Genomic DNA, 27,285 nt, shown 5'->3' with positions numbered 1-27,285 from the left:
CTCCAATTTTTTTTTTCTTAAAATCGTTTTCCTAGTGCCAAATGTTTCCAATTCATGAATTTTTCAGAAGCGATTTTTTATAAAAATTATTTGACATCGGATTTCCATACAAACACTGTTATTTCAGACGTGTTTGCCTACTTGTCAAAATGGCGTCGAAAACCGTGATAAGGCCTATTTTACGAGTGGTGTATTTTCAAAAAAAAAAACAAAAAAAAAAACACTTGTGTCTATATAGTAAATACTGATATACCACTTATGTTCAGTAATTTCTTCACCCTTGACAATGATGACATGAAGTCGCCGAAACGTCGCGTAACGTTTTTGTCGTTAATTTTTATGATAATGATACAATCTTTTAACAGGGACCTACGTCGCAAAAGTGGTTTTCAATGGGCCCTGCATAACATAAATAGCAAAAATTAAATCAGTAATGAAAGTAATTTCAAATATTCCAATAAGATCTAAAAGTAATGACAAGATTAATAAGCATTGTTATAAAAAAAAAAAAACAGTTAAAAGTAAAATATATACAAGTTCAGCATTTCAAATAGACTGTTCCAGGCTTTCGGTTAGTACAGTAAAGCGGAACCGGAAAAAGGGGCGAGAGGAAGAAAAAAGCCCCAGTCTTCCCGCGTTTTTCCTTTCGCTCGCCCCGGCTTACTTTTTTTTTACTAACGGAGAGCCTGGAACAGGTTACATCTCAAAAAAAGATAAGCAATTAAAAATGCTTACTCCAAAAACTTAAAATGGCCTTTTTAAAAGACTCTTTTGAAGGAAGTGCACTTATCCCCGTTGGAAGGGCATTTTTATTGGTTTGTAGGGTCCGATTCGTGGTAGATTTAACAGTTCTTATCATGTCCTTGTTTCGTGTATAGCAATTATGAAGGTCATGTGTCAGAGCATTCAATCCATCACTGTTTCTTGTTATACTATACATATAAAAATTGACGAGTTTTTTTAACATCGAGAAGCAAATTGAAAAAACAAACAAACAAAAACGACACGCAGCGGAGATTTTTTGGACGAAATATCGGTGTTTGATTTATCTTCTAAACTAACCATTCATTATTGAGGCTCCAACATCAATGCGTATATTCTGCCGAGTGCCTTGCATGCATTTCCCTTAGCACCAGTTGGGAGGATTTGTTTGAAAATTAAAACATAAATTTTTATCGTTGGTGATCGTTTTCTGTTATTCTCGTGTCCGGCTACAAGTGATTTTGTGAGGAGAAATTACACGTTGGTCAACATAGGGGATAAAAGGGTTTAATAGTGAGAAAACGTGGAATAAAATGTGAATTAACCAGAACTCGAAGCAAATACTACTAAAGAGGGCGGAAGCGCGTACAATCAAGTCACGATTGGCTTTGTTTTTAATAATAATAACAATAATAATAATAATAATAATAATAATAATAGTAATAATTAATATTTGTATGGCGCAAATTAACATGTGCATATGATCAAATGCGCCTAACAAATTGTATATGTAAGAAATTAAAATAATTAATTAAAAATAGTTATTTACAATTCTTACAATTCTTACAGCAAAAGCTATTCGTATTGTAAGCAACTCTAAATAAAAATGTCTTCAATTTGGACTTAAAACGTTTAAGATTATCCTCGTCCCTTATTGCGCTCGGCAGTTTATTCCACTTTTACTATTAAAAAGATGGCGTGAGCTTTTCCTACCAATCACAGAGCGTGATGGGGTGAGCTTTTCCTACCAGTCACAGAGCGTGATGGCGTGAGCTTTTTCTACCAATCACAGAGCGTGATAGGGTGAGTTTTTTCTACCAATCACAGAGCGTAGCAAAACAAACAAAAGCAAACCAGAAATTAAGTGCGTCTTTTGAATTTGACGATAACCAGGAGACCATTAATGGGCTCCCGCGATTAGGCAATAATGAGTATTGTAGAAAGAAAATGACAGAAGTGAAGAACAGAAAGCATAGAGAGGGGAAAAAAGAGAAGAGAATTGGAAGAGAAAAGGAGAGAGAGAAGGGAACGGAAGGGAAGAAAAGAAGGATAAAGAGAGAAAAGAGAAAAGAAGAAAAGAAAGGAGAAGGGGAGCAGGAGATGAGAATGGTAAAGAAGGGGAAGAGAAGGGAAGGGAAGATGAGGGAAGGGAAGAAGAGCGAATATATAGTGAGAGACGAGACTGAAAGAACTAAGAAGTCAGAAGGCGAGACTGGAAGAGATAATTAGTAAAGACGAGGCAACATGCACGAGAAGAGAAAAAAGGTTAAGACAGAAAAGAGAAGAGAGGAAAAAGAAAAGAGGTGCGAAGAGGAGCGAAGCCGCTGTTAATAATTATACTGGTGATCAACGCAAAACTTGGAAAACCGACCATCAATGAAATAGCACCTCGCAAGTCAAATAAAGCTGTCATGCTGAAACAAAATACAATATCAAGGACAAAAATCGAAGAGCCAAGTAGACGATTCTAAATTGTTCAATAATTTTTTCGTCACCGAAATTGGAACAAGCCTTAGACGAAATGTTAAGAATGTGAATACCGCCTATGAAGAGTTCTCTTCGGCTTTGAGCAACTGACACTGAGGAGTTTATTTTTGAGGAAACAACATCTGCACATGTTTTTTACCCTCCTCTCAAAACTTTGTAAGTATAAAGCTAGAGGATTGGATAAAATGTCAGCTAAATTGTTAAGGAGGTGCCCAAATTTAATTGCCGAGTCTCTCACCAATACATTTAATCCTGATGAGTGAAGTCTGCTAGGGTTACCCCATTGTACAAAAAAACTGGAAAACGTAACGATCCCACTAACTATCGACCAATATCAGTATATAAATCCCAGTTGTAGCCAGATATTTAAACGAGTAGTGTATAACCAGTTATACCACTGCCGTCTTACAAAGAATTATATTCTTTCTCGTTATCAATTCGGTTTTCGTTCTCTACATTCCGGCTACGGTTACCGTGGCTGTTTCTCGAAGCTATGGATAGTTGGACCATGAACATTGACCGCAGTTTCGTCAATGCAGTTGTATTTCTATATTAAAAAAAATCAAAATTACAATACTTTGGAATACGCGGTTCTTGTCACTAATAATTTACGTCCTATTTAAGCAATCGTACTCAAAAGTTTCTACCCCAAAATTAGTCAAATGTGTTGTGCCCCCGGGGAACAATTGTAGGACCAAATTGTCCGTATTTTTCACAACCGAGAATATATACAGATGACATGAGCCTAACTTTTGCCAGTGCAGATTTAAAACATATTGATGACTGTCATAGCTATGATGATTAAGCAAGGTGTATATTTAACAATTATTCCACGAGTGCGCGTTGGATATGAGATGATAGATAACCAACGAGGCGCGCAGCGCCGAGTTGGCTCTAATCATCTCACATATCCAACAAGCGTGTGTGGAATGATTGTTTTGTTAAAAAAAAAATCAAGAAGTATTGCTATATTTTGCTGATTTCGCAAGAACAATGAGAAGACAATTTAATGGTCTCTATTTCTCGGGCATGGTTTAATGGCTCATACACCATGGCCGCTAAGCCAATCAAATTGCTCGAATTGCATTATACAATGATCCATAAAAGTTGAGTTTATATTAGTCGCGTTGAGAAAGAACTGTCAACATTTTCGGAAACTCCTTCTTTCAGTATAAGTGACCACCATCCGGTGAAGCCAGTGTGTTATCTGTGAAATATTTTGGGGTTTGGGGTGCTCATTCGGACCAAAACTTAAACTGTCTAAACTGGGAATGTCACATACGGAGCATTTGTAGAAAGCCGATTGCTTCTGCATTGGACGCAATTAAGCCGAATACGACATCTTATTTTATATTGCAATAGTTAATGTATTTAACAGCTCAGTTCAACCACATTTGTAATGTCGTTTGGGGAAACTGCGACCGGCAGCGGTCTTTCTGCCTCAACCAGTAGGAATATGCGGTGCAGAACGAGCCGCAAAACTCGAGTAAAGATAATTTGAGGATCTTTGGCCTAAATGACGTAATAAATGGGTAGAACCTGGAAGGAAAGGTAATCCAATTGGTAAACGGGAAAATCTCGATGCTGATCTGAAACAAGAAAAAATTGATGTTGTTTACAGAATTGGAAAGATCGAACGAAATGGAGGTGATCCAAGAAACAAGAAACCAAGCCTAGAGCAGTCAGCAAAGCAAAGATGGAGAGCCAATAAAGGAAAGGGGGTCACCATTACGGAGAATATGGCACCGGATCTTGCCAAAAGGTTAAAGAAACTAAAAGAAAGAACTTTTATAGTAAAGAGTGCGTGGTTTGTTGATGGTAAAGATTTCTTACAAACAGTATGATGACAGCAGGGTGAAAGAGCTGCTCGACCTAAATGACCTCGTACACATTGAAGACACTGAATGAATGAAACTGACTGATGAATGAATCCTGACTATCGATTGTTAACGAATTATCTTGATGAATGCGGTTATCAACATGACACATTAGTAAAGGAATGAAAACATGATATACATCCAGAAGCTATATTACATATATCACGGTAAAGTACGATGACCTTCGAGAGCATATTTGGAATCCTCAAAATCAAAATATACATTCTCAGTGATTGGATAACATATACATGGATAAATAAATATAGCTTCACAGGAAGATCAAGGGCAAATATTCAAGCTGGTGGAGTTGGTTTATATGTCAATCAAGCGAGACGATCTGGCTAGAAATGTTGATGATGTGATACAATCTCATTTCCTAGAATATGTAGCCTGCGAACGCAAGCGTATTTCCGGCTGTCGCTTCTCTCTGCATATATTGATAAGAGTAATTTAAGACCCCCAAATGATAACCTTAATGCTTTTTAAAGAGGGCCTTGCTGAATTATTTAATAAACTGGATTCACAAAATAAAAAGATCCGACTAAATTCGATTTGCTAATGATTTTCGAAATCAAATGTTCTCATCTTCATTCTAGCCATTAATATCACGATCAACTAAAAAAAGTAAAATAATAAAATCAAATGTAAGTGTTTTGGTCATATAGACATGTAAATTACGTAGAAAAAAGTTATAAAAGTGGCATACTTTGATCTCTCTGATAACTTACCTGTGTTCACATAACTAGTAGCATATCATCGAATTGAAGACAGTATCTTTGGTAGAATGCTACAAGACAGTATTTGGACTAAATGGCTTGCATTTTAACGACTATTTCGAGTACTCTTTACAAGAGTAAAATTACGCGAGCTAATCATCGACATAAAATCCAGTTGAAATCAGCAAGAGTGAATTGTTTTAAATACTCTTTTTTCGTGAGAATCGTGACACACTGGAACGACTTACTAAAACCACCTTTTTAATGAAGGACATAATATCAATAATTTTAAAAAGAATTTGAAAAAGCATATGAACATTTACTAGTACTTTTTACTATTATTTTTCTACTAGTTTAAAAACATCCAAGTTTTAACATTGTACATAGACTTTTCATAGTATTTTTTCTCCGTTTTTGTTGTTAGTTTTCACTAAGGGAACCTTTAGAAAGGGATAACCTCAAGGTTCACCTTTTCAGGTTGATTTTTTTTAATTTGAATAAAGTATTGTTATTATTATTATTATTATTATTATTATTATTATTATTATTATTATTATTATTATTATCATCAAATGAAAGAAATCTATCGGTTCGATCAGGATACAGACAAAGTAATAAAAAGAAAACTTTACATCGACTGTGTGAAAATTTAGAAAAAGAAAATTAGCATGATGTTTAACGATAGTGATATCAGTCAAGAAGCCTACAATATTTTTTATATTTAACTGTATAATAATATACGAAAAAGGAAGTCATTAAAAAACATAAAATGCTGAGATCAGGAAAATACCATGGATCACAAAGGGTATTGTAATAAGAAAATATTAAGAAATACTTAGCCAAACCAACTGCCATAAATGAAACAAATTATGAAAAGAATCGAAATAGATTCACTGGTAAACTAAAGAAAGCGAGTAAGAAGTTATACTATACTATGATAGCAAATTCAATGAACATAAAGGTTACCATAACACCACTTTAGTTCATTAATGAAATAATTAACAAAAGAAAAATTAAATCACCAATAACAGATAGTTTTAAAGAAAATGAACATACAATCTCGAATCGAAAAGAAATAGCCAATAAATTTAATGACTACTTTGTTGATGTTGGTCCACATTTGGCTGAAAAAAATTCCAAAAAATAAAGCACACTATACCACCTACTTAACAAAAGTAAATATTTAAATTCCAGACGTAGAACAGAAAAAGAGGTTGAAATAATGAAATGAGGTTGAAATAAGTCTTGGGCTGTGAAGGAATATCACCACGAATTGTACGGAAAAAAACCATTCACATAGTTCAGTAAACCTTTAAGTTATATATTGAATCAATTGTTTCTTAGTGATTATATACCACAGCAACTAAAAATAGCACTAGCCACTCCAATATTAAAGCAAATAATAAAGAACAGTTTTCAAATTATAGTAGAATTTCAGTTCTTCCGTGCTTTACTAAAATGTTCAAGAGAAACTAGTGTGCAAGAGAATTGTAAAAGTGACTTAATAAACACAAAATACTTTTTCACAGTCAATATGGCTAGAAGAAAGCACTCGACTGAAAACATTAGAGCTTGTAACTAACATATTGCAGTCCATAGACAGCACTGACAAATGTACCTAAAGCGTTTAATACAGTCAATCATGAAATTTTATTTATTTAGGAAAGCTGGAGTATTTTGGAATAAGAGGGGTAGCCATAGAATGGTTTAGAAACAATTTAAGCAACAGAAAACAAATTGTCCATAATATTCGCTTGAGGTTTACAATACGAATTAAAAGGCTAAAAAGTTAAAAAGATATTAAAAACCAAACGTTTTCGACTAATCAAGTCATCCTCAGGGTACCCTGAGTTTATAAATAATATTAGAAAGCAAAATGTTAATTGTTAGACAATGAATTTAGGTAGCTTAACAATTAAATGTGGGGTGTCTCATGGATCAGTGCTAGTCGGCTTCCTTATCTATACGAATGACATTTATCAGAGCTCCAATATATTAAATTTCATTCTTTTTGCGGAAAATATAAATTTGTTTTTCAGCTCTGAAAATATATATAATTTATATAATATCATGAATTAAGAACTAAATAATATTACAGAGTGGCTTTCGGCAAATAATTTAAACAGTATTGAATTTGCTGAATGTGTTACGGGACATTTTTCAGTAAAAAGAGATTTCACTCAGCTTATGGCATCCTTGGAAAGCAGCTTTGTGTATGTAGTTAGTTGTATTTTAAGTCAGTTAGTTTAGTTATGTTTAGCTAGTTTATCTTTTTATCATTTTACAGTCATTGTATTCTATCTATCTAGCTATCTAAGAGAAGAAAAGGGAAAAGTAAAGAGACGGTAAAAGACGAGAAGAGAAGAAAGATAGCTGAGGAAAATAAAGGGTGGGAACACTGACTCGAAATACATATCCACTAAAAATTGAAACGTCGTCTTAATTGTCACGTACGCTGCTGCATGGAAGTTTAGATTCTGCATTTCAAGAGTTGCCAGCATTTCAAGTTTAGATTCTGCCGCATTTCTCTAAATGTTCCCTTAAGAACAAGATGGTTCCTTGCGAAAAACGACACTGTCGATCGAATGAATCTAGCACTGGGCCGGGATCATGTTTGGCAGAGGCATTATCAGATCCAATTGCCTTTGACCGTAACATGACTCAGCAGTTTAGATAAACACAGTTAAGACTCGAGATCATTGTCACTCGGATAAAATCCTTGTCAAGGAACAGCTTTGTCCAATGTTTTTTCGTTTTTACACTTTTTATTTAAAATGTTTGGAATAGACAAATCTTTAGCCCAAGGTCACCCCTTAAACTTAATTTTAGGTTATCTTTTACATCATGCTTTGTCCAAAGACGACTGATCGTCATCTAAGCTTGGCATTAGTGGCCATCAATTGATGAATTCATCGAAGTGATAACGACAAGGACGAGAGGGTGGCTTTCAACTGGATAATTTTACCATATCATCTTCACTGAATGCCGAAAAAAAAAATCATAGCGATGTTCATGAATACTCACGGTTGTTTGAAATCAGTAGTTGAATGGAGAACTTGGACCTACATCGAAGTCAAAGTGCGCAAGGACTTTAACACAAAATAAAATGAAGAGGAAGGAGTTTTGTACCTTGGATGTTCATAACAGTGTCCATCAGTGTCCCGCTGTCTTCGTCACCGTGATGCAACATAGTTTTCAGGCGATTTGTCAGGAATCACTCACTCGCATCATGCAGTAAATAGTAAAAGAAAACTTGCACTGCGAAAACTGTCATCAAGGAAGTATCCGTGAAATCAATTATGAAATAGTTTAACTGATCAAGAGGTTAATTTTGTTCCATGTTTTTACTGGAGATGTGTGTGGGCGAATCGTCGCGTTTAGCTCAATGGGTCTTGTTATTTCTGGAAAGAGGAGTGCATATTAAATAAAAGCCTGGACCTAATCCCTTCTAATCTTAATTTTGTGAACCATTTTGATGATGTTCTCAACTCAACTGGTAATTGTTTTTAAAATTTACCTGACAGTATCAGACGTCAGCATTGTTTTAAAGCGTCTTATTCTTTTGTCGTTGAAACGGCTCCAAGAACGCCTGCTGAAATGATTGAACTTTGGACTCCTTGACAGTGTCCGTCAGTTTCCAGGTGTAACGTTTCACGTCCAAAATTGGTAAAGGGATAAAATGGACGAAGTGGCCAACTGCTAGTTTTATCACAGTGGAGTCTGTATTGCTACTTTTTTCTCTGGAGTTAGTTCAATTTGATATCATGCATGGTTTTAAATTGGTCATGTCTAACATACTAGAAAACAGATCAATCACCCGAAACGTCACTGCTCAAGATGAGGTTGAGCAAACAAGCTTCTTTAATTAAAGTGCTTCGAGTTATAATTAAACGGCTCTTGGTTCGATATATAAAGCTGCTCCATCAGTGTAAATACATTAGTGACATGCACCGAAGAGTTCTAAATACCTGTAAGGTAAATAAAACCTCTTATGGACGCAAAATCTGCATTTCGTGAGTCGTTGAGACGAAACAAGAGTTACGTCAAACCACAAACATTTAAAACATTGCTCAGTTGTGTGCGATCAGTTGTGTCTGTCATGCTTCAGCATTGCAAACTGGCTGGTCACAACTGTAAAGATATATATTTACAGAACACATACGCGTATTGCACGGCACTTGCTTACTTTTGTTATATATGATTATTATGGCATTTAACAAAACAATATGCAAGAGTATTCACTCGCCTATTTTTGTTATCAGTGTAACCATCATGATTTATAACACAACAATATGAGAGTATTTAGACGTCATGTGTATTTATCACGGTACTCAGACAAGCGTATCTTGCTAGTTTTGTTATATATTAACGGACGATTTTCAAAGTATTTCTCTGAGTTTTGGTTGATTAAAGTTATCGTTGGTTGCGTAATCTGCGCAGTACGTTACACCCCTCAAAGAGTGAGATTTAAGACCCTCACTGATCAGTCTTTACACGCACGAACTCCGTAGAAACGGCGTCCCGGTGTACAAAAGTGATGCAAGGCATAGCTGCTTTTTTTTTTTTTTTTTTTCGAGCTTAAGAACTGGTTAGTGTCTCAACTTTTACTCTGTCAAAACATATTGTTGTACTTACACATATAAATCAGGATAATGAGATCAGTTTATAATACGTACCGCGGTCTGTGACTACCATGAGTTAGAGAGAGAGAGAGTGCTGCCCATTGATTTTCGGCACAGGGCGGGATCAGTGCCTAGGCACAGCAACTTCTTTCATACTCCACCATTGTGGGTTTATCTGCGTGGTGGGGCTGCAAAGATGGCTTGTCACGTACATAAGAATATTCCATGGCTTAAAGGCAAATATTCAAATTGTACTTTGAGCTTCAAAATTATATGCACATGTTTTCCGCATGTTTAGCCGTACCAGAGTGCATTTTTGACGTTTTTTACGTTTCAAAGTTTTCACAACGGTGATATGTTTGCAACAACAACATAAAAAAATCGCTTGTTTAAAGGTTTGGTGAATATCGCGTGATTCCGCTCTGTGTCGTTGGTCACGATTGTCGGATCGCCTCCCTTTCAAAAGTTCGAGTAGCCAATCAGAGACCTATCCGATCACTTTTTTTTCACACTCTAGAATCTTTATTATTTCATCATTAAGTGTACATTAAATTTATAAATACATTAAATGTATAAATACCGGAGAAATGCAACTTCTTTTACTAAATACACTGGACCGCGGGTAGCGAAAGCTAATCGAAGCGGGCAGAGTAAGACAAGAAGAAGATATCCAATATATTAAAGAGACACTAAAAGAAATAAAGGAGTAGAATATACTAAGAGAATGAAGTGATTACTTTATGAAATAAATAAATAAATAAATAAATAAATATGTATATGATAAACACTGGCGGTTTGTGGTTATAGGTTATGAATATTGCGACAATTTAGAGATCAGGGTAAACACGTCAACATCATGAGTAGGTATCCCCAAGAACACTTACCCATTTTTACCATAAAAAGGGAATATAACAGTATAAGAAAACATCAATTTAGACAATTTTTACACCGAAAAACATAAATCCTCTGTTCGAGGAACTTAGTAATGAAAGCTGGTTTGAAGTAAACCAAGCTAGTGATCTCAATGTCGCACATAACTGTTCTAAAACAAGCTACGTGAATTATGCAATAAAACCGGAACAAACAAAGAAATTAAGCTACAACATAAGCCGTGGTTAACAATAGGGCTACTGAAGTCACTCCAACTCAAAAACAATCTTTATAAAAAAAATATCTAAAAAAATCCAACAGGAGATCAAATTTAAATATATGCAACACAGAAATAAACTCAATCATCTACTGAGGATAGTGAAGAGAAAACATTACAAAACCAAATTTCGGAGAAAATCTCCGAAATTTGGCTTTGTAATGTCTTCTCTCAAACAAACGTGAATTGAAAGAAGCATTCATTTGCACCAATGTTAAACGAGTATTTTATCAATGTTTCAACGTTGGTCCAAATCTTGATTGCTAGTAAAATACTGCACCCTTCAAATCCTCTTTAACCAGAACACACCATGAAAGCTTTTTATTTTTTTTAATTGAGCCCTTAACTGTAGAAGAATTGGAAAGAAAATTATTTAAACTAAATCCAAACGAAACTAGTGTTGGCTATGACGACTTCAATCCAAAAGTATTAGCAACCTGTCATATGAATTTTTAGTAAGTCATTTTCCACAGGTACAGAACGTATTATTCCTGAGAAGTTAAAGATTTCAGTGGTTTCTCCGATACATAAAAATGAAGGTGAAACACTATTTTCAAATTGAAGACCAAGTCCGAGTTATTCAAAGAGTGGATAACTTTATCCAGTGGATAATTCGTTGTCCCGTGGAAAAAATGTTTTCCAACCAATACATTTTATCGGCTGGATAGCGATTTATCCACTGGATAAAGTTATCCACCGTTTGAATAACTGGGGCCAGTAGCTGCACTACTATCTCAGTTTCTCAAAAAATATTAGAAATTAACGTATAAGAGATTAACAAAATTCATTGTAAAGCATAATATCCGGCTATACGATAAACAATATTGATTTCAAAAAAATCGTGTTCAACAGAAGTGGTGATAGTCGAGTTGACGACTAATTTAACAGACACAGATGATGAAACTAAGTTAAAGGAGCAGTGCCACCTATTTTTTTGTGTGTCACTATGAATTGCCAAAAAATATATTTGAATCGATGGAACCGTCCAAATAATGGTTCAGTTTTGTTAACAATAACCTTACTAGAACATAGAAACTGGTATTAGTTATGTTTCGCTGCGAATGGCTAGGATGGAAATGGATTACAATTTGAAAAAAATTGCCAATTTTTTCAAGTTCTTCCTGCGTATTGTACAAAAGTCGCTAAAACCTGGTTATAGTTTGTTCTTTCTCAGAGAAATCCCCCAATATTTTCTTCCTGATGTTCTAATAGACAATTTCACGTTATAGAAAGGTTCTTTGTCAAAAATTTGGGCAGTTTTGACCAAAATACAACAAAATTGCCTCCTTTATAATTAACGGCCGGTATATTCAGGCTTAGACCTGTCAATCACGTTTGATAATGTTAACCACTCTATCCATGTCACTAGATTAGAAGACTATGGCATAAGAGGTATTTGACTGATTCAGAAACTCCCTTAACAATGAAGCCGAATTAGTAAAATTCATATAAAGAGACAATAACATGTAGAGTCCCACAAGGTTCGGTCTCAAGTCCGCTTCTTTTTCTAATCTACATTAATGAAATTTAAATGTGTTCGAAATAATTATTATTTACCCCTTTTGCAGATGACACTAATGTCTTTTACTCACATTAAGATATCCAAATACAAAATGAGACATTAAAAATGAATTGATTAAAGTTTACTTGTGGTTACAGGCTTACAAACTTTCTCTAAACATGAAAAACATAATAAGTAATTCTCTTTAAAATGAAAAAAACAAAACAAAAAAAACAAAAAAAAAAAACAAAAAAAAAACAAAAACACAGAACTAGAACTGAGAAGAATTTAAGGTAAAAATAAATGATCAAGAAATTAACCAAGTTGAATCCACAAAATTTTTAGGCCGATACATGTAGAATCAACTTGACATGGAAACAATGCATTAATCATATCAAGGATAAAATATCGAAAACGCGTGGAATACTTTGTAAAAGAAGGCCTTTTGTACCCACCAAGATTCGGTTACGAACTCTCTATTTTACACTGGTTTACCCGTACCTTCATTACGCGGATATAATTTGGGTAAATACATATCCATGAAGGCTGGAATCAATGAAAACATTGCGAAAGAAGATACTGATAAGAATTATTGTATTTTCAGATTTTAGAGGAAATACAAAAACTCACTGTTTGAACAATTATCTGCATGTTCTGCCACTTGATAAAATAAACGGATAAAGCGATAAGAAAGTCCTAACAGGAGATCGAAATAAAAAATCCACAAAGAATATACTCGTACAAATTATAAAAACATTTTCCCTCAGTTATAAAGATACCACATTTGGAACAACCTTGCAAAAAAAAAAAATCTCCAAGCACAAAGCCAACTTATTGAAAAGTTAAAATACATTTGATAGTATGTAGCCACATGATGTGGAATATAATATCAACATTGTCAAAGGGGCCGCTCTTCCCCGGTAAAGCCCAAAAGGGCCGTTTGTTGAGAGCTCCAGCTGCTCCTTATGAGACCCTTACGATGGAACATCTATGTGAATATTCCTGGTGCAAATAAATGAAATAAATAAAAATAATCTGGTTATCTGGCAAGTATAGTAATCGTTTCAAAAATGCCCCATGTACGTGACATTTACTTACAAAGCGCAATTATATAGCTGCTTTCAGCTACATCACGTAGAGGGTAGTTGAACAAAAGATAACTCAGAAACTAAGCCTACGGATTGGACTTAACAATCGGGTTTGCTTAGCCAAGAGTTAACCGCAAATACATAATCAGAAAAACTCACACGGATTTCTGGTATGATACATTATTGTAAGCGGTTTTTCCTTAAAATAACACAGCAGAGATTTACAAAACCTTCCTCTCTCTGTTGATTAAATAGCTTACGCGGTCACAAAAATTGTTTGCTCAAACGAAAGTCTCCCCAGCCAAGGTAAAGCGACATTTTCTTCGTTGATGACTTCAAAGATGTGTTCTTTGACATTGCAACTTGGACCATTTGCGTTCCGAGATTTTGAAAACGTTTTCTGTAAAATGCTAAACCTAGCTCCGCCTGTTATTTCTCTATTGAGATATTTTCGTATTTACTATGTCAATTAAATTATTCTGTTAACCGTAACACGTTGTTAAAAAAGGCGAATGAACTTCTTGAACTGGGAGTCACGGAAAAAGAAACAAACGATTATATAGCCTTCCCTTCCTCATTTTCGACTAAAGGTTATGATCGTTTTAAGTAGACTAAATACATTATAATCGTTTAAGTCGAATAAACTGAGATTAAAATCGTTTTCAGGTCAATTGACTAAAACTTTAGATAAATAATGAAAAGAACACGCGAGCGACATTTATTTCTTAGCGGACTACGAGCGTTTGGCCGTAGAACAACCAACAAAAGCTAAGATAATCAGTTCCTGTTTTTCACAACTACATCATAACACGTGCTAAAGAGTTGTATCAAAAGCTGATTGGTTAAATAAAGAAGCTGAGTTCTTGTGGTTTTAATAAGGTAGCTACGTTTTGTGGCACTACGTGCAAAGTGTCAGGAAGATTGGACAATGAATCCTTCCCCTTCAAAATTATAAGTCATACTTTGAGAAAATGAACGTGTTGTTCTCTAGCTGCTCTGTGCTCGACATCGCCTCGTTAAATATTCACCAACGCTTCGTTAACTTCGCATTCTGCGAACAATAGTTAAACAGAAATTGAACTTTGGAAAGGACGCTGAACTCTGGTAAGGTTCTCGAGAAGTTTCTAAGTATTAAAAACTTAAAATGTATCCAAAGTCCATTTTTGCAGCTACCATTTTTAGCGAGTACTTTATTTAGCTGTTAATATCATAAACAACCGCTAATTGTTTAATGTCATGTGCTCAAAGTTAACCCTTTGTCACGGGATCGTCCGAGTCAAAGAGTGATAGATCGTTTATTAAAAAAAAAACAAAAAACAAATCTTGCTGTCAAAACGAATGAATTACATCAGTTTAAAATTACAAAATAGCTTCGTAAGAGGAAATAAAACAGTAATGTACAAAAAGCTTAACTCTTTTAACTATTCATATTCAACACATTAATTTCTTAAACCTATCAGTGCGAGAAGACGGCATAATATTTATAAAGGCATCTCTTCCTAAAATGGTAAGATCGATCCAGATCTACATACCACAACCGTAAACGATCAATTTTGAGCTATCAACCGGTGCTAATTCAAGTTTAAAAAATCTCCCAAGTGACACATGAAAATGTTTTATACCGTGATGTAATATTGTTGCGAGACCTGGTGTTACCCAGCCGGCCAAACAAGCAGAACTCGAAATGGCACACTTTTCAAAGCTATTGGACTTTACTCCTTCAATTAAAAAAAAAAATCTGTGTAATTTAGACTCTAGCTTTCACGTAACCTCTTAACTAATCACGCCGTGAAAATAAAATCACCTCGCTCTATCGAATATACACCCTTACTGGATTAAAATTGCGCTATCCGTTAAAAATTATTGTACTGTTTTAAGTCCGTGAGGTTCAGCATCCCTTGTCGGCTGGTGTAACTACCCGGGGCAGGGGATACTCCTCTTTATAAGCTATATAGGTACGTGCGGCGCAAAAGGGCATGGTCTTTGAGCCATTTTGGTCTGAAAACTGGAAGAGAAAAGAAGGAAAGAGAAGAGAAAGGAAGGGAAATAAAAGAAGAAGAGAGAAGGTAAGAAAAGAGGAGGGAAGGAAGGAGAAGAAAAGGGAAGAAATGAGAAGAGAGGAGAGGAGAAGAGTAGAGAAGAGAGAAGAGATGGGAAGGTATGAGAAAAGAAAAGAGAATGGAAGGGAAGGGAAGGGATGAGAAAGGAAGGGAAGGAAGGAGAAGAGAAGAGAAGGAAAGGGAAGGGAAGGAAGGAGAAGGGAAGAGAAGGTAAGAGAAAAGAAGAGAGAAGAGAAGGGAAGGAAAGGGAAGAGAGAACAAGAGAGGGAAAGAGAAGAGAAGAGATGGGAAGAAAGGAGAAGAGAAGGGAAAGGAAGGAGAAGAGAAGAAAAGAGAAGAAAAGAGAAGGGAAGAGAAGAGAAGGGAAGAAAAGGAAAGAGAAGGGAAGCGAAGAGAAGAGAAGAGAAGAAAAGAGAAGAAAAGAGAAGAGAAGAGAAGAGAAGAGAAGGGAAGAAAAGGAAAGAGAAGGGAAGGGAAGAGAGAAGAGAGAGAAGGGAAGGGAAGAGAGAAGACAAGAGAAAAGAAGAGAAGAGAAGAGAAGAAAAGAAAAGGAAAAAGAAGGGAAGGGAAGAGAGAAGAGAAAAGAAGAGAAGAGAAGAGAAGAGAAGAGAAGAGAAGAGAAGAGAAGAGAAGAGAAGAGAAGAGAAGAGAAGAGAAGAGAAGAGAATAAAAGAGAAGAAAAGAGAAGAGAAGAGAGGGGAAGGGAAGAGAAGGGAAGAAAAGGAAAGAGAAGGGAAGAGAAGAGAAGAGAAGAGAAGAGAAGAGAAGAGAAGAGAGGGGAAGGGAAGAGAAGGAAAGGAGAAGAGAGAAGAGAAGGGACGGAAAGGGAAGAGAGGAGAAGAGAGGAGAAGAGCAGGGAAGAAAGGAGAAGAGAGGGGAAAGGGACGGAGGAGAGAGAAGAAGTGAAGAGAAGAGAAGAGAAGAGAAGAGAAGAGAAGGGAAGAGAGGAGAAGGGAAAGGAAGGGAAGGGAAGAGAGGAGAAGGGAAAGAAAGGGAAGGGAAGAAAGGAGAAGAGAAGAGAAGAGAAGAGAAGAGAAGAGAAGGGAAGGGAAGGGAAGGGAAGAGAGGACGAGAGAAGGGAAGAGAAGAGAAGAGAAGAGAAGGGAAGGGAAGGGAAGGAAGGAGAAGAAAAGAGAAGAGAAGGGTAGGGAAGGGAAGGGAAGGGAAGAGAGGACAAGAGAAGAAAAGAGAGGACAAGAGAAGGGAAGAGAAGGAAAGGAAGGAGAAAAGAAGAGAAAGAAAGGAGAAGAGAGGAGAAGTGAAGAGAAGGGTAGGAGAAGAGAAGGAAAGAGAAGAGAAGGGAAGGAGAAGAGAAGAGAGGAGAAGGGAAGGAGAAGAGAAGGAAAGAGAAGAGAAGAGAGAAGAGAAGGGAAGGAAAGGGAAGGGAAGAGATGACAAGAGAAGAGAAGAGAAGGGAGGGAAGGAGAAGAGAAAGGAAAGGAAGGAGAAGAGAGGAGAAGTAAAGGAAGGGAAGGAAGGAGAAGAGAAGGGGAAAGGAAGAGAAGAGAAGAGAAGAGACGGCGAAGGAAGAGGAGAGAAGAAAAGAGAATGGAAAGGAATAGAATGGAAGAAAAGATAACTGGAAATAGAAGAAGGCAATGAAGAGGGGGCAAGCTGTCTAAAATTAAACCACTCCTAAACATAACTATAACACAGTCATTGAATCTAATTGGCTAAAGCAACCATGGATGGGGAATTAGACAGTGTATGGGTCATGAGACATTATGCGCCATCGCGCGCACTATTATGCATAGGACATACGTACTGCAATGCGTTTTTTTTTCTTCATCTGACTATTGAAACTGTCGTTTTTTCGTTTTCCGAAAAAAACAGAAGAATTGAAAAAAGACAATAAAAAATTGATTGTCCTTGACAAAATTGGTTCTTGTTAGCACCATACTACAAATCTAATCAACCTACTGTTTGATTTCTACACGGCTTCATTTGATATTGAAGATTGGCACAAAATGTAATGGTCGACTAAGGCCATTTTCATTGAAATAGTTTTATAAAGTGACTGGTTGTATCGCACTAGCGCCACCCATTCAAACGTCCATTTTCTGCCGCGCCGAAGCAAATGCATACATTATACTAATGTACGAGCATTAATTTTCATGCCACAGTATTCAATATGGCGTCTTGGCTAAGATCAAATGGGCATGAAAAGAGAATTAAACTCGACGTCTGAATCAACACCTGAACTTTTTCCGAACACATTTGACGAACTCAAATTAATTAAATTCATCATAGGAGAAGTCAGTACACGTTTGAACGGGTTTAAGTTAGACAAAAGTGAAAATACTAGCAGTAGTCGTGACTGTAATTTGTGAAATAGGTTGGTCTATAACTCGCTGATAACTTTCTAAGTCAGTATTTTTCCTGCCGGCTTGTTCGAAGAGTAAGGTAACCATCTATTCTATTCAGTGCTCATCGTTTGATTAAAATATACACTGATTCTACCGTTAGGTACCTGGTTCAAAAGAAGATCACGTTTGGCTAAGATAAAATCGAATCCGATTGCCCGATCCATAACGGCACAACTTAGCTATTTACTTAAAAAATATAATGGATATAATTTGACAAGGTTCGAAAGTCATTGTCACTCGATCGAGTTAAGTGTCTGTAAAGGAAAACCTTGGCGACATTTCTTGTGCCGTCCTTACATTTGTTAACTTGGAATTTCCAGAAGAACATACATTCAATGCAAGGTCTCCGTCTAGAACTTGCGTTCTTTACTAAACACTTCAGCACATTGCATTGACGACTAGTTATCATTTAGGGTTTATATATTTCTCTTAACGTAAAGTAAAGTTAATCAATACAGAGTTGACAGAACTGAAAATGAGAAGGGCGAAATCACTTCGAACTTGTTAGGTTTAACATATCGTCTTCTTTGAATGCCAAACAAACCAAGCGAACTTCGTCTTATTCGTCAATGCGTCATAAAGATTACTAGTTTGAAATTACTGAATAGGTAAATGGAAAAACTCAGACCTGGCAGAGAGGAAAGGAGCAATTCAAATCGAGCTCAAACTGCACAAAGTAAGGGATTTTGTACCTTGGAAGTTCATGTGCCAAAGAGGACGAGTTGTTGTAAGCTTCATCGAGCTATTATACACAAGGGCAAGGTCATGATCACTGATGAAAAATAGAGAAAAACGTGCACTGTGAACAGCGTTCTCACGGAATATCCTCTTAAATCAGTTGTGGAGTAGTTAATTCAACACCTGGTAATTATTAAAAGGAGCGTTTAGATCCCTTTAAAGTCGGTTTAGTTCAGTTCTTTCGTTTCACTGGTGATGTGTAAGGACGGATGTCTTGTGGTTTCTCAGTAAAGAGGTGATTTACTTCGACGAACACCTTATCCTAATCCCAGCGCGTGTACTGCTTTGCGTGATTATGATTTTGCTTAACGCAAGAAATGTTTACGCTATCGCACAACGGTGTTTCCAATTTTTTGCCGCATTTGTTTGTTGTCGAAACCTTCAAGAACGTCTGCTGTAGACTTGCCGAGCTTTGGACTCGGTGAGTCCATTATTTTCACGCCCAAAATTGGTTGTTGTGAGGAAGTAGACGATCACTGTGGCTAAATTTCTCCTTTCTTTACGGATTTTGTATTGCTAGGTTTTGCTCTTTTAGTTCAATTTGATGTCACCCGTGGTTTCATGTCATTTTTCGTGCATTAGAAAAACATTCGTTCGAGAAGGGGATGGGCAAACCTGACTACGCTATATAAAGAAGGGACTTGGCCGATTCGATTTTGTTGTTGTTTATATTCGCTGAAGATTCCAAAATGTCGTAAATCTCCTATCGAAGCATAATGCACCTAACAGCAGTCCTTCAGACGTCACAAGAGACAATTGCATTTAACCACAAATACTTAAAACATTGTCTGTTAATACGTCGGTAGTGCGTCTGTAGTGAAAAAATGACAACAAATGGTGGCTGAGAGGGAAAATATATGCTGACTGGGAAGGGAAATATCTCATATTGACATGGCAATAGTGGGAATCCTCTATGTTTATAATGGTTGTTGAAGTTTACTTAAGTTGTTGAGGGCCTGGCTATCTACGCAACATACTACATAATGCGATAAACGTATTGTTGTACTCACACAATCGCATCAGTTTAATACATACTGGCGTCGTTGGCCACCATAAGTAGGAGAGAGTACATGACGACGGCGGACTGAAAATGGGAAGATGATCAGCGCCTGCCCACCGCGACAACACACCGAAATTTTGGCGCGCGGGGCTCAAAAGACGCCTCGTCCGAGTAAACAAGCATACGTGAAGATAAGAACGTTGCGGGGCTTTAAAAACAATTGTAAAAATTGTACTTTGAACTTTTCACTTGTACACACATGTTTTACGCATGTTCCTCTAGTGCTTTTTTCCAAATTTACAGCTGCGAGACTTAAAACGATGGACTCTTTGCAACGACAACAACAAGGACCGACCAACCCAAAGTGATCGCTTCTTAAAACATTAAGGGAATATCACTTTATTCAGCTTTGTACTATTGCATGGAGCTTTTCAATGGTGTCTTTTTACGTTCCGTCGTTCCCTTTGTTGGGTCACCGGAAGAAGATTCATTGATATTGTTATGGGGAAAGTGAGTGGTCAGCGATCACCGAAGTGCCTCTTTTGTAAATTTCAAGGCTCTAATCACCGATCTGGGCGAAGCCTGATAGTTTTAATCGTCAAACCATGTTGTGTTTGGAAAGGAAAACCAAGGTGAAAGAGGCTAGAGGAGCAATGTACCCTCTGCTTGTCATCCAGCAAAAGTTGAAAAGTGATACGATCAGCGAGGAAGAGCTCGGCTATCAAGTCAATAATGTCTTTGGAAAATACATCCTCTGCTGTAATTTAACGACAGATGGGAGAGTCAGACCCAATGGATATCTATTAATAAAGGCGTAAACATCTGTTCCGTCTTTTACAAACGTCTAAACGAATGGTTATAAGACCTGATGCTTGCACCTCAAGGAAAGTGTCTAGCTTGGGACTGCGGAATATCACTTATAACGTGGAGAATGGAGAATATAAAGAAGATCGATGCATGATAACAAAACGAGGCTGGTTGACCGTCATTATCGATGAACCATTGCAGATGGAAAAATCGTACAGGATCAATGAGCTAGGGGACCTTCAATTGTACTCACCTCGAGGTATGGACGGTATGGGACAAAGTTCAGGTGGTATGCACCGCGTTTTACACGAATAGATATGGATTGAAGTGAACTTTAATACGAAACTGAATAAATTGAAATTTACTGCGATAGTTTCAAACATGACCAGTAGCCTTAAGCTGGGTAGACTTCTTCCAGCCTCTCTTTCGCTCAGAGCTCAGTGAAAGCTACAACACTTTACTGTGGCGACAGTGTTATTACACTATTGGAGGTGGTTCAACCTTTTGAGCCAGTGTGTAGATACAATCTCTGTTAAGTCACATCCGCTCGGCACATAGACATCCAAACGATAGTTACAAAGCAAGCAGTATGTTGCTGTTTATTGTACTGCACAAGGTGGTCCTAACGTTTGAGACTGAGGATTTAAAATGCAAAATCGTGGCAGTCAAATGATTGTTTCTGATTATTAGTACTTTCTCGAGGTGCTGTTTATTTCTGATGCTGCACTTAATTGTCGCTCTGATACTTTCCTGCCGCATCAGGTGCTGTTTTCATTCTGCTGTACATGAGTGTCCAAATGTTTTAGTTTACGTGGATGAATGAGAGCTATTAAAAGTGAGCTGCACCTTACTCGTGGTGGCTATGAAAGACATACGTAACACTGAAACGCAGTTATTATATTGTACATGTGGCTCTTAGCTTCTGAGTTTGGGCGTTCAAATTAGTGGCTAAATTGCCGAGCATTTCTAACCTGTGCGACCGATATTGTGTGCGGTACAAGGCGCTATTGAACAGTGTTATTCCTGTGGAGTTGTTCGAAGTTTATGGTGTATGTTAAAAGTAATTCTCTCGTCCTTCTTTGGTCTGGTTGAACCATCATGTTGACTGAATGAACGCTCTAAATTAGTACGTTCCTTCACCAAGTTGCTCACCGTGTTTTATAACCGGGCAATATCCAAGGTGTTTCAGCCGGTGTACACTGAAACGGTCAGTTTGAAAACGGTTTGACCATTTAAATGAAAGCCATTGAGGACTAGCTTTCCTGACAGCACTGCTTAGTAAAATGTACAAGGAAGCTGTAACATTTTTTTAGTCTGTGGATGACGAAATGACTCAGATGACCGTCTATTAATTAAATCAGTGATTAAGGCACTCTATGCAAACAATCGAGTAGTACTCTGTCGTGTTCTTGTTTATTGAATCTGTGGTGGAAATCCTAAAGTTTGACAATGAAATGAAAACCGCCTAGTAAACAGTATTTTCATTGAGACAGTTTACGGTGGTGCTCAGTAACTTATCGAGTCGCAGCCATCTTAATGAAAATTACCTTTCATTATACTTTCTCTTCTGTACAGTAATAAAAGCACTGGTCTGGATCGTTGACGACTCTATGCCATTTTTCAGCCGGAATGAGAAGTGTAAACGTAAAAAAAGTGCCATTAGACCATGCAGTAAGAATTTAAAGGATTGTGGAACTGCGATCCAGTTGGGGTGAATCGCAATAACAATAGGTGATGTTATTTCCATGTCGTAAAACGCAAGACGGAATCTCAGTGGGACACAGACTACACTGGATTTTTATTGCCTTTGTTTGTTCAACTAATAGGGTATAACTAATAGTTTATGAACGTGTGTCAGTCATTTTGAGTAATTTCGTTTTTGTTGAGTTTGCGTGGCCAAGTAAAACCAGCCCCTCATATTCTTCAGTGCAAACAACACTAAATTTCGTTACAGTTTTCATGGTGTCTTTTTGTGCAACTTTGAGGATTTTTGTCTTTACCTCAAGCAGTTCACGCATGTAAACAATGCAATACAATACAATACGGAAATAGTATTGGTCAGTTTCTGTTATTTGAACTGAGCTAGTCGGAATGATTCAAGTTTAGAGTCCACAGTCCACAGTCCAGGGTATTATGTTCGAGGGTCCCTTTCAGAGTCCAGTTCATATATAACTACATTTTCTGCATGCGGAGTAAACATTGATGAATAGCTAACGAGACGAAGAGATCACAGAACTACACAGTTTATTTTGTTTGTTTCATGTTGTAACGCGACGCACCGATATCAATGCGTAGATATACTGAGGATAAACTGACTCGAAGTGCACAACATATGAACTGTATGGGCGGCCGTTTCCACTAAAAATACAAGAATTTCACAGAAACGACACAGACAAAAAAAAAGATGCCGGTTCAAGTGCCCATCCCAAAATAGCACAGTTAATTAAAAAGTGGTACAGCCAAAATACAAACTGTTCAACTTTCTTTACTGGAATAGAAAAGTGTAAAACGTGACAGTAGCAACTCAAATCGGAGTGGAACAAGTAACAGCTTAACAATCGATTCAAAATGCGAATAGCTCGCCTTTCATTTGTAATGGGTATAGTCAACCAGGGAATAGGCTTGTTCTCGATGTTCAAAACAACCCACTGTAATCTCGAATGGTCCAGCGTCACAAGAAATGGAGTAAGTATGCGTGAAATTTAGGGTTTTTGCAGTTTGTGCAGAATGGTTGATCGTAGGATCAAATGACAGTTTATAGCGTTCAATGAAATAGCTCACTACATGATGTCGAATGGCACAGCTAAGCAGTGACCGGTCGAGCATAGAAACATCCATGGTACAACTAGCTTAGCACTGCATCAAAGCGGTTTAGTGTAGCATCAAATGGGAATGGTACACAATGAGCGTGATATGAAACGGCGTAGCATGACCTCAGCTAGGGTTCCTCCGAAAACATCAATAATACAAACCTGGCAGTAAATCCATGTCATGATCCTATGGTCTGTAATAGTTTTGGTCTATATTATAGATTATGTACATTCTAAGTGTGAAAAATAGCATAAATTTTTGAAGACCAGGTCTAAAAAAGGGCCAGGGTGTAGAAAACCGAGCTACACACCCTCATAAAAAATTCAGCAGAGAATCCCCTTCCCCTCCCCCTCCCCGCCCCCCAGGACCGGACTTTGGAATCGTCGCTCATTCCCAGCTCGTTTCAGTACATCCCAGTTGCAAATGGAGGGTGAGTTATTCCCCGGGGGCCCCCAGGAGTTATTCGCACTTTGTCTCGATTGTTTAGTTATTTAATGTTCCACTTCGATACGAATTGCTAGTCTGTTTGTCTTTTCGCGAGACTGTTTCGTTTCAGTTATACTTTTCTGTTCCAGTAAAGAAAGTTGAACAGTTTGTAATTTTGGCTGTGCCACTTTTTAATTGTCTGTGCTATTTTCTAATGGACGCTTGAACCATCTCTTTTTTTTTGCTATATCGTCTGAAATTCATGTATATTTGGTGGTAACGGCCGCCCATAATATCACACCCTAACTGTCATCAGAAACATAGTAGGTATGCAAGGCAGAGAAGTTTCTTTCATTTAATTTATTTCCTCGTCAGAAAAAAGGAGCCAAAATTGTGAGGCAGTCAATTTGTAAATTGTAGCCCTGGCAACCTCGGTACCAGGGCCTTTGCCTTGTAAATTTCGCGCCTTTCCCAATTCACAAGGGGAACTGAAAGCCGGGAAATGAAGATGTAGTCCTGACAGTATCACGAATAACTGAGTCAGCATGCATGTAATCATATTAAGACTTCAGTCTCTCTCTCTCTCTTCCTTGCACTCCGGGTCCCTCTATGATTATTATCTGGAAGTTACAGCCAAAATCTCCACGCCCGTAGTGAGTATGCTCCTTCAGGTGTCTCAAACAAGAATCGAATTCCATCCACGCCAAGGAAACTTTCGTTCAGGCTTCACTCCGAATAAAATTTATTAGTATTTATCAAACCAGTAGATGGAGTTTTTCGCGCGCCCTGCTTGGGCGCAGTGTTTCGCAGAAATAAATTGACTAATTGAATTTGGCTATGCATTGCTTCGGTGAAGCTTGAAACCATTTTATTTGTTCATTCATCTGTCTGTCGGTAAATATCCACCAATATCCAATTTCATTTCGGTCAATAGCTTTTTGTGTGTAAAGGTGGTTTTCACCTCACACATCGTCACGCAACTGAAAAAATAAAATCCTTAACCATTCAATAGATAAAGTCAAGAAATTGATATGTTGTAGAAGAGTGATACATAAACAACGTGTGAAAGCCACAGGGCTGTGCGATATCTCCTAATCGAGTTATTCGAGAAAATGTACCACGGAAAATTACAGAGTTTAGTATGGGACGCCATGTTGGTGCCCCGTCTGATGGGCACCAAAAACCAGCAAAAACATCTGGAGTTTACCTTGACTGTTTCAAAGCCTTTCTTCTCTCTGCTGAACTTTGACACATTGACATTAACGCTTCTATTACATGTTAGCTGATCAGACCTAAAAAAAAAACGCGAGGCGAATCGATGTTTTCAGAGCAGCAATCCTTCTGTCACGCACTGCGCAAAAATCTAAAATTCAAACTGCTCTATTTTCAAAACAAAAAATGCTATCCTGCTGAAAATAAGCAAGCCGATGGAAATTTAGATTTTCTTATATGTGATGAAGATAAAAACCCAAAATTGTGTTTAGTTATGAATTTCAGTTTTTTATGACGTCATTTGAAAACCAAGAGTGTGTGACGAGTCTGCATGGAAATATCGAATTACTCACCCCTCCCCGGTGATGACTTTTTCATTTTTACCGGGGTCCTAGTGGATTTAGGCGTCTTCCGCAAGCAAAATATGTGGTCTGCTTCTGGCTTCTGAGGACCTCTGAGCAAAGGTAAGATACTTTATGCATGAGTTTGAGCAACAAGGTAACTCAATTGATAAATATATTTGTGCATGCTGCCTTCAGTGAGCATATTTATTCCTTAAAGCGGCTGTGATATGCGGTACAACGCGAACTACTATTAACAGTTCAGAGTTGCAGCGCGGTTGAAGGTTTGATCGAAGGATAACACTTATGTTAAGCTTAATTAATTAACCATTTGTTTGCCTGTTTTCAAAACATTAGTGGTTTCTGCGATCCTAGAGCTTCAATACCCATTCTTCAATAACGTTGTTGATAGATAAAATTCGTCTGGAAATGTTCATTTCACCTCGCCATAAACAAATATTTTGCTATAATGCACAATAATGACCTCGGCTTCGTATTTGCAGTGATAAATATTTCAGCCTGGAATAATCCTCGGTAGTAGCGAATGAAAAGGCAAATTTAAGTTTAATTGTTTGTCTTCGCCTGTCTTGTGCTTTTTCGCTGTATTCGATGAGCATATCGAAGGAATACTATTAAAATCACGCTCTTTAATTGTTGCCGATGATAATGAATATATTGCCCTTTCTGCTTTTTATCAGTGAGGATACCAGATTTAAAGCTCAATTCATTGCTTGGATCTTCTGCTGTCTCTTTGGAATCTCTGTTGCCTTCCTGTAGGAATAACAAAATTTTAAAGCGGTGCCTAACAACGTTTTGGATAGATTTCAGTACAACCCCGGCATTAATATTATGCATCACTGTCTAAAAATATGTACATAAGTAATGTAGGGGCTTTGTGGAAATCTCTCCCAACTTTTTCGTAAATAATATTTTTAATAATGATAATTTCATCTAGATTATAAAGTATATTTTTAGTCATTATTTAAATTTAGCTTTTTTAGGATTTTCTTGAATGTTATGCGGAAAAAACTTTTAATGGCAAAGAAATGACCTCTAAAATCCAATTATGTGATATTCGCAAAGGATCGGAGTCAAAGGGACTAGGCCCATCTCTGCAAATGTGTAGGTATTCATATAAGGATGAAATATGGAATATGTATTTATAATTATATACGAAAATGGCAGGGCCTAGGGGAGTGGGCAGTGATGGCTGATTGGAATTCTCCAGCAATTTCTCACTCAACAACATTGGCAGGAGGATCATTACAGCCATTAAGCGTTCTTGAGACAAAGTTAGTTAGTTAGTTAGTTCTCTCCGCGCCATGAGGCGCATAAGGCTGCAACTTTCGTTTTCCAACCAGTCCTGTCTTTTGCTGCAGTCCTGGCTTCAGCCCAGCTGGTCCACCTTTCTTGTCTGCACTCTCTTTCCACTGTCCTCCTCCACGTGATTTTAGGTCGCCCCACTTTCCTCTTTCCCTCGGGTTGCCACCCCATTGCTACCATACAATCATCGTTCCTGTCCTTTGTAAGCACATGGCCAATCCAGTTCCATCTTCTCCTTCGTATTTCGTCACTTATCTTTCTCACGCCTGTTATTTCTGAAATTGTGTCGTTTCTCATGCGTTGCGGCCACCATACTCTCAATATCCGTCTTAGACATGTGAACTGAAATCTATCCAATTTCTTCTCTTTGGCAGCTGTTAATTTCCATGCTTCACATCCATACAATAGCACTGGTCGTATCAGTCTTAAACAGTTTGATTTTTGTATTCCGACCAATGCTCCTTGTATTCCAGATCTTCTTTAGGTTGTAGAAAGCTCCCTGTGCCTTTCCCTGTGCCTTCTTGAGACAAAATTGTACTTATACATGTTAGTTTTGGCACTTAGCACAATACGTTTTGTCTAGTATTCAGTGTTACATCCACCTTCAGGATGGACATTTAATCCTAGCTGTTTGAGAAACAAGGAACTGCATTAATGGCAATTAATATGGGGGGAGGGGGGGACAAAATGGTAATTCTGAGACTTGCTGAGATACTGAAACCTGGACTGTAAAATCCAAGGCTGAGACTGTATCATCTGGTGTCAGCCTAATACCTTCACT

The 27,285-nt window shown here is 37.3% G+C and overlaps 1 protein-coding gene across 1 annotated transcript in view; it reads right to left on the bottom strand.

The window, feature by feature from the left end:
- The window catches only part of LOC146480336 (hepatocyte nuclear factor 4-gamma-like), a 29,067-nt gene extending 19,192 nt beyond the window's left edge, over positions 1–9,875 (bottom strand). The window contains exon 1 of the mRNA XM_085109488.1: positions 9,739–9,875. Within this exon, the coding sequence (XP_084965614.1) occupies positions 9,739–9,757 (19 nt within the window). The 5' untranslated portion in view covers positions 9,758–9,875. The remainder of the gene's footprint in view (positions 1–9,738) is intronic.
- Positions 9,876–27,285: the final 17,410 nt, after the last annotated feature.

This window comes from Pavona decussata, unplaced genomic scaffold (genome assembly GCF_977016875.1).
Source record: "Pavona decussata unplaced genomic scaffold, jaPavDecu1.1 SCAFFOLD_53, whole genome shotgun sequence".
Taxonomy (NCBI): domain Eukaryota; kingdom Metazoa; phylum Cnidaria; class Anthozoa; order Scleractinia; family Agariciidae; genus Pavona; species Pavona decussata.
This window is presented reverse-complemented; position numbering and strand designations above follow the sequence as displayed.